General features: G+C 44.9%; 2 protein-coding genes and 1 long non-coding RNA gene across 5 annotated transcripts in view; 2 read left to right on the top strand and 1 right to left on the bottom strand.

The window, feature by feature from the left end:
• The window catches only part of LOC114603501 (B-cell receptor CD22-like), a 28,333-nt gene extending 25,637 nt beyond the window's left edge, over positions 1 to 2,696 (top strand). The window contains exons 8-9 of one of the 3 annotated variants that reach the window (XM_028742540.2): positions 223 to 406; positions 1,924 to 2,696. In XM_028742540.2, coding sequence (XP_028598373.2) covers positions 223 to 406; positions 1,924 to 2,067 — 328 coding nt within the window. In that variant the 3' untranslated portion in view covers positions 2,068 to 2,696. The remainder of the gene's footprint in view (positions 1 to 222; positions 407 to 1,923) is intronic. The other 2 variants (XM_028742542.2, XM_028742543.2) reach the window with 2 other exon arrangements.
• A 1,338-nt stretch (positions 2,697 to 4,034) lies between these two features.
• On the top strand, positions 4,035 to 5,599 carry LOC144328478 (uncharacterized). The gene is made up of 2 exons (XR_013393753.1): positions 4,035 to 4,428; positions 4,809 to 5,599. It is a non-coding gene; the product is annotated as an uncharacterized LOC144328478 (long non-coding RNA).
• Positions 5,329 to 11,102, bottom strand: HAMP (hepcidin antimicrobial peptide). The gene is made up of 3 exons (XM_028742544.2): positions 10,897 to 11,102; positions 7,237 to 7,305; positions 5,329 to 5,643 (listed from the first exon to the last, which is right to left on the bottom strand). Exons 1-3 carry the CDS (start codon positions 10,972 to 10,974, stop codon positions 5,539 to 5,541), a joined length of 252 nt encoding a protein of 83 aa, XP_028598377.2. The 5' UTR covers positions 10,975 to 11,102; the 3' UTR covers positions 5,329 to 5,538.
• Positions 11,103 to 12,947: the final 1,845 nt, after the last annotated feature.

Genomic DNA, 12,947 nt, shown 5'->3' with positions numbered 1-12,947 from the left:
GAGGGTTGCCAACTTTTTTTACAGGCTGACGCTCCTGCGCCTTTCAGAGAAGCCTGATCTGCAGACATGAGCAATTGATCCCCATGGCTGGGGAAGCTTCACCTGCATCAATCTTCCATGAACGGTGCTAGATTCTCCCACTGCTATCGGTTGACAACCTTATCCCTACACCCCACTTATAACATCACGGCTTTCTTTTCCCTCCTCCCTTTCTGCCACTAGAAAAAAGGGGCAGAAGAAAGAGGAAGACGAGGAGCAGGAAGACCCTACGCTGTATGTCACGGATGAAAATGGAGAGCAGAAGACGTCGCTCAAAGTAGAGAAGCCCTCCAGGTCCAAGAAGAAAGAGGAGCAGTTCAACATGTACAGCAAGTCGAAGGGAGGAGGGAGCCCAGCTGCTGACAATGTAGGGGAAGGCTCAGGGCAATTGATAGCTCAATTGGGTAGAGTGTGGGGCTGATAATGCCAAGGTTGCTGGTTCGCTCCCTGTGTGGGACAGCTGCATATTCCTTCATTGCAGGGCATTGGATGAAATGATCCACAGGGTCCCTTCCAATTCTATAATTCTATAATGAAACTTAAGCTTCGGGCTCCTAATCCTGGAGGAGCCCCAGAAGTTGCTTTCATCCACACTGCTTAAAAACTATGAGACCCCATATGAGTTGCATGACTCAAATTGATTATTATTATTTCATAGAATCATAGAACTGTAGAATTAGGGATGCAGGTGGCGCTGTGGTCTAAACCACTGAGCCTCTTGGGCTTGCCAATTGGAAGGTTGGCAGTTTGAATCCCTGCCATGGGGTGAGCTCCCATTGCTCTGCCCCAGCTCCTGCCAACCTAGCAGTTTGAAAGCACGCCAGTGCAAGTAGATAAATAGGTACAGCTGGGGCAGGAAGATAAACGACATTTACGTGTGCTCTGGTTTCCATCACGGTATTCCGTTGCGCCAGAAGCTGTTTAGTCATGCTGGCCACTTGAAAGCTGTCTGTGGACAAACACTGGCTGCCCCAGCCTCAAAGTGAGATGAGTGCCGCAACCCCATAGTCACCTTTGACTGGACTTATCTGTCCAGGGGTCCTTTACCTTACCTTTAGAGTTGGAAGGGGTCTAGTCTGACCCCTCTGCAATGACTGATGTGGGATTCAAACCCACAGCCATGAGATTAAGAGTCTCATTCTCTACCAACTGAGCTATCTTGTTAAAGGAGATGACTTGTTGGACATATTTCAACAATCCCGAAGTCTGAGTGTCAGTAGCGCAGATGTTGTAAAGGTTTGGTGATATGATGTGGAACAACCCCATTGATAATGATAACAGAGGTTACCCAGACCTTGTTGCTGGTTGCGAAGGGGCCCCCATGGCAGTTCAGGGCCCCCCCAAATGTAGGTCTGCCACTGACAACATACAGCTTCTCCAAAGCAATTGTATTATTATTATTATTATTATTATTATTATTATTATTATTAATTTGAGACCATCATACCATGAAAACAGATCAAAACAACCCTACCACAGGAAGCTTGGGCAACACACTAGTAACAAAACAGCGCCCATCTTAGTCTATCGAAAGCCTAGACAGAGAGGCGGGGAGATAAGTTTTTACCTGGTACCAAAACATATGTCAACAAAGGCACCGGGTGGCCCTCACTGGGGGGAAGCACATTCCACAAATGGGGAGCCACAACTAAATAGGCCCCTCTTCCTTGTCACCGCTCTCTGAGCCTCCCTCAGATGGGGGAACTGGAGAAGGGCCTCCAAAGGCGATCTAACGGTTTGGGTTATGTTCATATAGGTAGTTTGTTACGGGTGCTGGGAATTATAGCCCCGTGAGAAGGGTAAACCACAGTTCCCAGGCTTCTTTAGGGAAAGCCATGTGCTTCGAATGGACTAAAACTCTTCCTTTCTCTTTTTTCTTTTTAGGATCTGAGCACCAAGGCCTACGAATCCATGGCGGTGGCTGAAGATTATGAAAATGTATCAGCCGGTGAGCTGACTGGACTTTACGGGAACCTGGGCAACTGGCAGCCCGCCTCTGGAACCGACCAGATCTACTCCAACGTCTGACCCGAGGAAGGAGAGAACTTTTGTCCAAATGCTTTCCTTTTCCTTGTTTTTTCTATTTAACAAGTGCTTGTATAATAACTAGAAGTAATGCTAGCTAGACCAATGGGGGTGATCGAGTAGGAGAGCCATGGGGGGAGGGAGGGATGGTGTCAAATTTGTACGCCCAAATAAATCTTCTGGGGCTCCCTCCATGCAACGGTTACCTCCTACAATTCCCTGGGGGGATGTTTTGTTAGTATAAACCCTGGGGACTCCCTGCTGCAGGGAAAACAAAATACTAGTATTAACTCTCAGGACTTCCTGCTCTTTTTGTGTGTGTCCAGGGATATGTTCTTGGGTGTAGAACCCCAGTTCCCAGTCCATGAGGGGGAATATTTATGACCTTACCCCCCGAGGCTCCTTTCTGTGAGGAAGTATTATTGATCCTCACCCCTGGGATTTCTTGCTGCGAGAGGGATAGCTAATGGCACTGAGCCCCTCCAAGACTGAAGGGTGTTTGGAGGGTTGTGCTGTTCTAATCCCGTCTTTCTTTCTATGGCTGAGGTCTTTCCTGCTGTTCTGAGCCCATTGTGTCAGTGGATTTTACTGTCAAGACTTTCAAAGTATATGTCTCTATTTTTGTACTTTCAGCATGAATCCGTGGCTTTTATTACTGTGATTAATTTGGGAATGGGGCGGCAAAGAGGGTGCCGTGGAGATCTCTCAGCGGGGGTGGCAGCAGGAGACTGCCTTAAATGGAATACTTCTTCGAGCACACAGAAGATTAGGGGTTGCTGTGTTTCCTTTCCCAACTAGGCTCCTGTCTGAACAGCTACAGGACGGTCAGAAATAAAGCAGTTCCCTTTCTGCCACTGCATAGCACAGGTCAAATGTCACCCTCCAGGCCCCTCTAGACCCAGCCATCAGGACTTTCCCCAAACTACTGCTCTCATCAGCAGTAGCGTAGTGGAAAATTCAGAAGTTCAGGGTCTCTTTTTGATAATCACCCCCACGCCCCTTCTAAGATTATACAATCATATTACAGTGGTACCTTGGGTTACATACTCTTCAGGTTACATACGCTTCAGGTTACAGACTCCGCTAACCCAGAAGTATTACCTCGGGTTAAGAATTTTGCTTCAGGATAAGAACAGAAATCATGCAGCAGCGGCACAGCAGCAGCAGGAGGCCCCATTAGCTAAAGTGGTGCTTCAGGTTAAGAACAGACCTCCAGAATGAATTAAGTTCTTAACCCGAGGTACCACTGTATAATTATACAACAACAACAACAACAACAACAACAACAACAACAACAATAAGGAATGCATTGCAACAATCAGTGCAGATCTCCATGTCTTGCCTTTCAGCAAGATCCGCTATTTTCTGTGCAAGTACACATGGGCAAACGTTTTGGTAAGTGGTTTTTTCCATGAAGTGGCAATGTACAAAAGTTGCACACCGTTCTCTTGAGAATGAAACACCTTGTGTTTAAAGTTTTCCTAAATGGTTACCTTTGGAGCACACAGAAACCCCTCCCCCCCCCCACTTCAGTCTTCTTTCTGCGCACCTTCTCCAGGGTGACCTTAGCTTTGGAAGCCTGGAACTGAGAATGCCTTATTCTGGGCCTCTATGCATGAAATTCCCCTTTTCCCCACTTTGGTTTTTCATGCTTACATCTCCCTAGTTTTCATAAATTTATGAAGCATTTTAGGGTGCTGAAACATTTTCACACGCAATACCATGATATACAGAAAGGCAGCACTACACGTACAACCCCAGACCCTCCAAGTGTCCCTATTTTCCAGGGATGTCCCTGATTTAGAAAAACCGTCCCAGTTTCTGATTTGATCCCGGAATGTCCCGCTTTTCCTCAGGATGCCCCTATTTTCAATGGAGAAATGTTGGCGGATGTGGAGATTTCTCTCCCCCCCCCCCCAGCTGTCTGAAGGCAATCCTGTATAGGGAAGGTTTTTTTTCAAATGTTTAATGTTTAATGTTTTATTGTTTTTATATATGTTGGAAGCTGCCCAGAGTGGCAACCCAGTAACGTGTGTGTGTGGGGGGGTATAAATAGTAAAATTTTCATTATGGAATGGGACGTCCCTATTTTCATTGCAGAAATGTTGGAGGGTATGCAACCCCCTCCCACCCCCACCCCCCATAAGTTCAAACTTCTAGTCCACTGCAATTGGGGTAATGTGCAGAATCCAGTTGTATAAATATCTTCATCCAAACACACAGAAATCTCATATTAGTTTAACACCAGCATTCATCACGTGTGCATCCTGAGCTGAAATACCAGAGACCAAAACCTCATGAGGAGACCAAACCTTAGCTTGAAAGACTCAAGAACATTTCACCTGGAGAAGGGATTCTTAAGAGGTGATGTGATAAAGGTAAAGGTAAAGGTACCCCTGCCCGTACGGGCCAGTCTTGACAGACTCTAGGGTTGTGCGCCCATCTCACTCAAGAGGCCGGGGGCCAGCGCTGTCTGGAGACACTTCCGGGTCACGTGGCCAGCGTGACAAGCTGCATCTGGCGAGCCAGCACAGCACACAGAAACGCCGTTTACCTTCCCGCCAGTAAGCAGTCCCTATTTATCTACTTGCACCTGGGGGTGCTTTCGAACTGCTAGGTTGGCAGGCGCTGGGACCGAGCAACGGGAGCGCACCCCGCCACGGGGATTCGAACCGCCGACCTTTCGATCAGCAAGTCCTAGGCACTGAGGCTTTTACCCACAGCGCCACCCGCGTCCCAGTTAGGTGATGTGATACTCATCTACAAATATTTGAAGGGCTTTTATATGGGTGATTGAGCAAGTGTATGTTCTGATGCTCTGAAGGGCCGGACCCCAGCCACTGGGTTCAATTTACAAGAGGATTTTGGTTAAACGTTAGGAATGACCTGCTGACTGCTTTAGCTGTTTGACCGTGAAACAACCATCCTTGGGAGATGGGGAGTTATTCATGGTTAGAGGGGTTTTTTAAGCAAAAAATGGATGGCTACCTATCAGGGAGGCTATGGTCGTAGATTGCTTGCATCAGCCAGTAGAAGATAAGGAAGAAGAAGAAAAAAATTAGAATTATTTAGATGAGTCTATCTGCACCTGAAGCCCTGGAGAGTTGCCACCAGAGGACGGCAGAGGACACAAGCCTTTTGACAACCTTATGTTCCCCATATGCGCTTGAGACTAAAACTCCCACCTCCCCCTGCTATGGCAGTTGTGAGGTAAAAAGTAATCGCAAACACTCCGTGAGGTAAAAAAAACCTTGCAGACAGTCGTGTGGTAAAAACGCTTTAATTCCCAACAGTAACAAATGAGAGCCCACAAAGCGAGGAAACGAGAAAAACAGTGCCAAACTAATAAATAAGGAAAAAAATGTTGAAGGTGGTAGGGAGCAGTACGGGGTGGGGGGCAAGATTGGGGAGCCTGGTGTGTGTGTGGTGCTGAGACGGGGCGCGGCCCGGTGGTGCCAAAGTCATCCTTGGCCCTCAGCCCCAACAGCATATGCCACATCCTTTGTTTCTGCAGCAATTGCAGCAGTAGCGGCAGGTGGGGAAGTGGCTGTTGAAGCGCTTGGCTCTCCGTAGCAATGCCTGCGGTGGGGAGAAGAAAGAGCCCGTTATTAACGGAGTCATTTATTCGTTTTGCAGTCTGCCCTCCCCATATATGCTTAAAATGAGGCTTGAATACAAAGCGCAAATAAAGTAAAACAATAATAAATAAATAAACCAGTAAGACCTATAGCAGCCCCTCCAAATGTCCCTATTTTCCAGGGACGTCCCTGATTTAGAGAAGCCGTCCCGGTTTCTGATTTGATCCCAGGATGTCCTGCTTTTCCTTAGGACATCCCTATTTTCATTGGAAAAATATCGGAGGGTATGCTATTATTCGACTCCAGAGTTGTCTGAAGGCAATCCTTTTTTTAAAATGTTTTGTTATGTTTTTGTATATGTTGGAAGCAGCCCAGGGTGGCTGGGGGTGACCCAGTCAGATGTGTGGGGTTATAAATAGTAAAATAATCATTATGGAAGGGGACATCCTTGTTTTCATTGGAGAAAGGTCGGAGGGTATGGACTAGTCACTAGTGCAATTTAAAACAAATGAAATTAATAGTCACTCATGTTTACCTCAGAAGAGGGTCTACGAGCATTTTTCGGGCCAAAGTTTGCAAGCGGGGCTTGGCCTGGTTTGGTTAATAATAATAATAATAATAATAATAATAATAATAATAATTTATTATTTATACCCCGCCCATCTGGCTGGGTTTCCCCAGCCACTCTGGGTGGTTTCCAACAAAGTATTAAAATACCATAGTCTGTTAAACATTAAAAGCTTCCCTAAAGGAAAGCTTTTTATTAAGGAAAGAGGTACAGATTGTATACTCCTTTTTCCCAAATGTGGTTAAAAGGGGGCTTACACATAGGCTCAGATACGAAACAACAGATAATATATGGAAGCATAAATAAATAAAAATAAAAACAAAAAATTTTAGGCAGACCAACACGGCTACCTATCTGTAAATAAAAATAAATCAGTAATACCGATAGTGGAATTAAGAGTTGCTACTGTTTTCTCTCAGGAAAGGGAAAGCAGAGGAGAAAACTGAAAACCTGATAGGCTTTCTAGGTATGGGATTGAGGAAGGATGGACAAGCCCTGAGAGAAGAGCCATAGCTCAGAAGACCCCTGGTTCAAACCACTGGCATCTTTCGTTAAAAAAGATCACGAGAAAATGATCATCTTGACACCCTGGTGTGCCACTGCCAGGCAGATCTGATCTGGTGAAAGAGAGATTTCTATATTCCAGGACAAATTAGACTTCTCAGGGTCCTAATCGGCTGTCATTAAGTAGGACTGCCACAATTTATTTTATTTTTAAATCTAGGTATCTCAGGCTGAATGCTTCTGAGCCTATACAGAGAACCTCTCTTCTGAATGGGCATTTTGTTTTTGTTGGTTTTTTTAGGGATTTAAGTGGGGAGTGGGGACAAAAGGAAGGGCAGGAGAAGCCAGAATCGCATTCTCCTTCGAGGCTGCAGGACTCTAAAGCAAGATTCAGGAATATAGCCTGGCACGCCAAAAGATCTTAGTGTGGTGCTGAGAGAGACATCTATTTCTCCTTGCACCATGCTGCCCCCTTGCCTTCACACTGGAGTAGTACAAGCACCACTGGGATATAGGTCTCACCTGAACGGTATTCGCCCTGGGCTCTGTCTTGTATGTATCCAAGCTCGTGAGGTCTTTCTCAACATCTGTCTGTGAAGAGAAAGAAGGAGGGGATTTGTTTTAGCTCATCTGTTACTGAAGGGGGGAAATCTTTCCAAACTTCACAGGTTGGGGAAAAAGCCAGACTTGGCACGTTTTCAACTCTGGTTCCCTCCTTGTTCTCTCCACCCTCCCTCAGCACAGTGGCGCAGTTAGGAAAGTTTAGAGCAGGGTTTCCCAAACTTGGGCCTCCAGCTGATTTTTGGACTACACCTCCCATCATCCTAACTGGCAAGACCAGTGGTCAGGGATGATGGGATTTGTAGTCCGAAAACAGCTGGAGACCCAAGTTTGGGAAACCCTGGTTTAGAATCAGGTTTCATAAACACCCTTCTCTCTTTGCGGTGGGTCAGTGGGAGAACATCTGCTTTGCAGGCAGAATGTCTCAGATTCAACCCCTAGCGTCTCCAGGTAGGGTTGAGAGAGAGAAGCCAAAAGCAGCCAAGATAAATAATGTTTCTGATAGTCAACTGTTTATTCAACTCAATGCGTTTCTGTGAAATTTCCTTCACCGGGAGCGGCAAAAGCATTCAATTTCTTAAAGGTAAAGGTAAAGGGACCCCTGACCATTAGGTCCAGTCATGGCCGACTCTGGGGTTGCGGTGCTCATCTCGCTTTATTGGCCAAGGGATCCGGCGTACAGCTTCCAGGTCATGTGGCCAGCATGACTAAGCTGCTTCTGGCAAACCAGAGGAGTGCACGGAAACACCATTTACCTTCCCGCCAGAGCGGTACCTATTTATCTACTTGCACTTTGACATGCTTTCAAACTGCTAGGTTGGCAGGAGCAGGGACCAAGCAACGGGAGCTCACCCCGTCGCGGGGATTCAAACCGCTGACCTTCTGATCGGCAAGTCCTAGGCTCTGTGGTTTAACCCACAACACCACCCGCGTCCCTCTATTCAGTTTCTTAGGACCCTGATTTGTCAAAGCTAAGAAACTGAAGAGCTGAGCTGGATCAACAGTTGATTATGAGCACTAGAGCTCTTCTATCCCTTTGATCTTTCTCCCCCTCTTGTTGCCAGGGCTGAGAGAGACCATTATATGAATCCCTGGAAAGCCACTGCTGGTCAATGTGGACAATACTGAGATAGATGGACTCAATGGTCTGACTCCATGTAAGGCAGCTTCCTATGTTCCTAAATCTCCATTTCCATCTAAAGAGAGGGGCCATTAAGTCCACAGTCTGAAAGGACCTTCCTGCACCACTGCTTGCAGCGGTTCTCAACCTGTGGATCCCCGGATGTTGTTGGACTACAACTCCCATCATCCCTGAGCTCTGGCCTTGCTAGCTAGGGGTGATGGGAGTTGTAGTTCAACAACATCTGGGGACCCACAGGTTGAGAAAGGCTAGTTAGAGAATGTGGAAAGGCCTTCGAAATACAAAACCAAATGAAGTTTTCCTCAAAGGCAGGGGGGGGGGGAGAGGGGAAGGAGAGAATTGTGATTGTTCAGGGACTGATCTTAGAAAACAAGGACTAGGGACAACTGAAGTCCTTGCCAAAACCCTGCAAAAGCCAGTTATAGTCCCCGTTTATTGTAGATAAGTTGCTAAAGCTGAGAAAAGTGAGGCTATCTTCAAGCAAAGCCAGCCGAAGAGTGCCTTCCCCTTGGTATCAGTGTAGTGAGTACCCTGGTTCAGCCATGGCCAGATTCACAGCATGCCTTTAAAGCATGACTACACCACTTCAGCAGTGCTGGCTCCCTTCTAAGAAACCTGGGATCTGAGGTCTATAACAGTAGCTGAGAGTTGTTAGGAGACCCCATCCCAGTCCCTGTCCCAGAGCTACAGTGCCCAGAGAGGGTTAGCAATCAATCTCTCTCTTCCCAGAAAATTGTCAATTGTAGCTCTGCGGGGCAGGAACTCTCCAGAACTCAGTTCCGGCACCTCTCAGGTGGGCACCATTGCCATTCTAAGATAACAAGGGAGGTGCTCATGGTGAGTTCAGGCACCTCTTTTTTCTAGAAAAAAATAGCACTGGGTAATGCTAACAAGGGACGCGGGTGGCGCTGTGGGTAAAAGCCTCAGCGCCTAGGGCTTGCCGATCGAAAGGTCGGCGGTTCGAATCCCCGCGGCGGGGTGCGCTCCCGTTGCTCCTGGTCCCAGCGCCTGCCAACCTAGCAGTTCGAAAGCACCCCCGGGTGCAAGTAGATAAATAGGGACCGCTTACTGGCGGGAAGGTAAACGGCGTTTCCGTGTGCTGCGCTGGCTCGCCAGATGCAGCTTTGTCACGCTGGCCACGTGACCTGGAAGTGTCTCCGGACAGCGCTGGCCCTCGGCCTCTTGAGTGAGATGGGCGCACAACCCTAGAGTCTGTCAAGACTGGCCCGTACGGGCAGGGGTACCTTTACCTTTACCTTAATGCTAACAAAGTAACAATTTGCTACCTTTCATGGCACCCCAGATCTGTCACGAAGTGGCCACCATGCTTGGCCTCATAGGAGCCAACTCCTAAGGGCCAAGGTCCCTTCAGCCCCCCCCCCAATATTTTTGAGGACTGCCCCCCCCCCCAAAGCTGATGGGCATTGCCATTCAAATGGTGTGCATGTACCTTGTCTTGTGGTCAATTATGCGGGGTGGGGATTACCTCCCCCCCAAAAAAAATATATATATTTTAATCAAGTTGGCATCCCTGCTTGGCCTAAGAGTAGCTCCATCAGCTTGCAAGTTCATGGAGTCCGACGCAACTCAAAACAATTAATTGTGAAGCTATGCCACTGAGTCATACCGCTAGACTAATATGTGGATCAGAATGAAGCTTTCTGTGAGATTTCATAGTTCTTGGCTCGAAAAAAGAACTCCAAAGTGTATTTTTAAATAACGTACAGGAATAAATGTCTACTGTCAAGTAAAATACTTTCACAGCACGATTCTAGCCATATCTAATCAGGTAGGTTCCACTGAGTTCAGTGGGCTAAGTGTGCATAGAACCCCACAAATGCACATTTTAAGAGAAAATGCATCCAAAACATAATACTGAGATGTGAAATTTCCTAAGGTTTTTTAAATAAATAAATAAATAAATAAATAAATAAATAAATAATCACAGCTTATATCTTTATAAAACAATCCCACACACACACACACACACACAGAGAGAGAGAGAGAGAGAGAGAGAGAGAGAGAGAGAGAGAGAGAGAGATTTTGAAAGAAGATTAAAACAAAAACAAAAAAACACCAAACAATATATGGAAACAGGCTGGAAAGGATTTATGAGTGAAGACATGTAAAAGTGACGAGGTTCACAAATAGACTGCTCTATCCTAGTTAAGGGGGCCTTTGCTCAGTTATAAGACACAAAACTGGCTGACGCCAACAGATCATTGGCAGAGGATCTGCTTTGCAAGCAGATGGTCTCAGGTTCAAACCTTGGCATGTCCAAGTTGGACTGGGAGTAATGTCTCCTGCCTAAAACCTTGAAGAGACACTTCCAGCAAGTGCAGATGTTCCCTAGCCAGATGTTTCGATAGTCTGACTTCCTATGAAGTCCTATGACTTCCTATAGCCTCCTACGTTGGATTAACATGACTAGGAAGATCACCTCATAAATTCTGCCTCGTAATTTATAATGTGATTCTCACCTGAAGTTTGAAGGCACAAGTGTTTCTGGTGGCCGCGCTGAGAAGAATGAAGACCACGCAGACTAGTTGCAGTTTCATCTTCCTTTCTTGCAATGGGTCCTGTCCCTTTCTTTTCAATCACTTTTCTCTCTCTTTTTCCGGCTCCCAGGCTGTCACGATCTCTCTCTTGATCTCTCTCTCTGAAAGGCCTAGAATGTGTTATTCCCAAGCAAAGAAGAGGGCTACTTTTATAATGCCGGTGAGTCCCTCCTCAGCTTGGAATCAGCCAATCGCCTGTGTTCCAAGAAAGAACACGTTTGGATGAGATAACTCTTGAGCAAACAGGTCAATAGGCTTATCACATTTTATCAGAAACTCATATTCCACACACAGAGAGGAAGAGGGGGCCAAATTTCCTAACTGATGTAACTCGAGGTTGCTCCATGACACTTCACATCCTTATTTACGCCGGCATGTGCAGCTATTGCATGGATAAAGTCTGATGTACAACAACAGGATTGACACATTCTTTCATAATTTTTAATCTACCATCCTTTCTGGGGTTTCCCCGTGGATTACAACTGATTTACTGTAATTTTGTGGTGGGTTTTTTTCCTTTAAATTTTTTTAAAAAAACACAACTGGAAGCCAAAAATAGGAAAATGCAGCTTATGCACTATGACTTCCCCAAGTTTTGCAACACGCTTCCAGTCTGCGAAGAGAGGAAGTTTCACAGAAGGGGAGAATGGTTTAAGAAACAAATCGGGAATGCAATCGCCACCACAGGAATACTTCGAATGGAAGACATTACTGATCACTAAAACCTAGTTCTACGGCAGAGCCCATAACAGACATAGGAAGAACACAATTCGGATTCGGATTTCTGAAGTCTATGCACCTTGACAGATTTCAATGCAAATTGATTTCAGCTCAATGAACTAGCTGCTGGTGTCAATCTATTTAAGATCTGGTTTACGGTGCAATTGTGAAATCGGATCCAATTCATTGAGCATCATCTACAATTCAATTGGGCTGTGAATTCTCAGAAATTAAAGAAAGAAGAGAACAATGACATTCTTAAATTATTTGCTGCACCTTTAGTTCTGGATAATTTTGTGCCACCAAAGGAGTTACTGTGTTTGCTATTTTGAATCACAGAAGTTTAAAATAAATAAATAATCATTACCCCCACTTTTTTAGTTAATGAAAATGACCAATTAGCTGCCAGTGAAGGAAAAAAGGAACAGTGAAAGTGCAAAACATGAGTGTAAAAGCTATTTAATTAAAAGTATCAAAATCCCAGGAATTTTGAACAGATATTGGAAAATCTGAGGAAATCTTTAAAAACAGCAAACAGTAAAATAATAATAATAATAATAATAATAATAATAATAATAATAATAATAATAATAAATGGCTATATTGAAAACTTAAAACTATAGTGTATTCACATATCCTTTCAAAGTTTTTGAGTTTGTCCATGTTCCAAAAGTTGCAAAGCCCTCATAACTTATAGGGACTGGAAATCAAATAATCTGTTGTTTCAAATCCAGTCAGAATGAGAATTAAAACGCATAGGTTTTATGTTACACATCAAGGATGTCCCTGTGAGCCAAACAGAATTTGCAGGGGAACATTCCCAAGCAAATTATCTCAGTTTGAATTTGTATGCATCATATTCCTATTTTATACTCCCCCTCCTCAGTCTTCCTAACAATAATTATTAATATTTTAATAACTGGTTTTATAGTGCCCCTCAATCATATTCCCAGTACAGTTTACAAAAAGAAAAGAATGATAATTATAATTGTGGTTCTGCTGCTGCTGCTGCTACCACCACTACAGCTAAAGATAGTAAGGAGGGGAAATAAATCTGCAAGAAATTCTCAATTATGAATTTTATTTTATTTTAAAAAGAAGCAAATATTGGGTTTGGTAAGCCAGTAATTTACAGCATTCACCCATGCAAGCTTTTCTTTTTTCTTTTTAAGGTATTAATCAAAGCTGAATTTCAAATGCTAAATCTGCCAACACTCAAAATTTCAGAAGTCAGATATGAACCCCACGACTGT

Source organism: Podarcis muralis, chromosome 7 (assembly GCF_964188315.1).
Source record: "Podarcis muralis chromosome 7, rPodMur119.hap1.1, whole genome shotgun sequence".
Classification (NCBI taxonomy): Eukaryota; Metazoa; Chordata; class Lepidosauria; order Squamata; family Lacertidae; genus Podarcis; species Podarcis muralis.
This window is presented reverse-complemented; position numbering and strand designations above follow the sequence as displayed.

Bases quoted from the DNA above. Each gene is read 5' to 3' on its own strand.
- HAMP (XM_028742544.2), bottom strand. From the start codon at position 10,974: ATGAAACTGCAACTAGTCTGCGTGGTCTTCATTCTTCTCAGCGCGGCC. The intron at 7,306-10,896 runs GTGAGAATCACA...TTCTCTTCACAG, and splicing joins CTTGTGCCTTCAAACTTCAG to ACAGATGTTGAGAAAGACCT. The intron at 5,644-7,236 runs GTGAGACCTATA...TCCCCACCGCAG, and splicing joins CCAGGGCGAATACCGTTCAG to GCATTGCTACGGAGAGCCAA.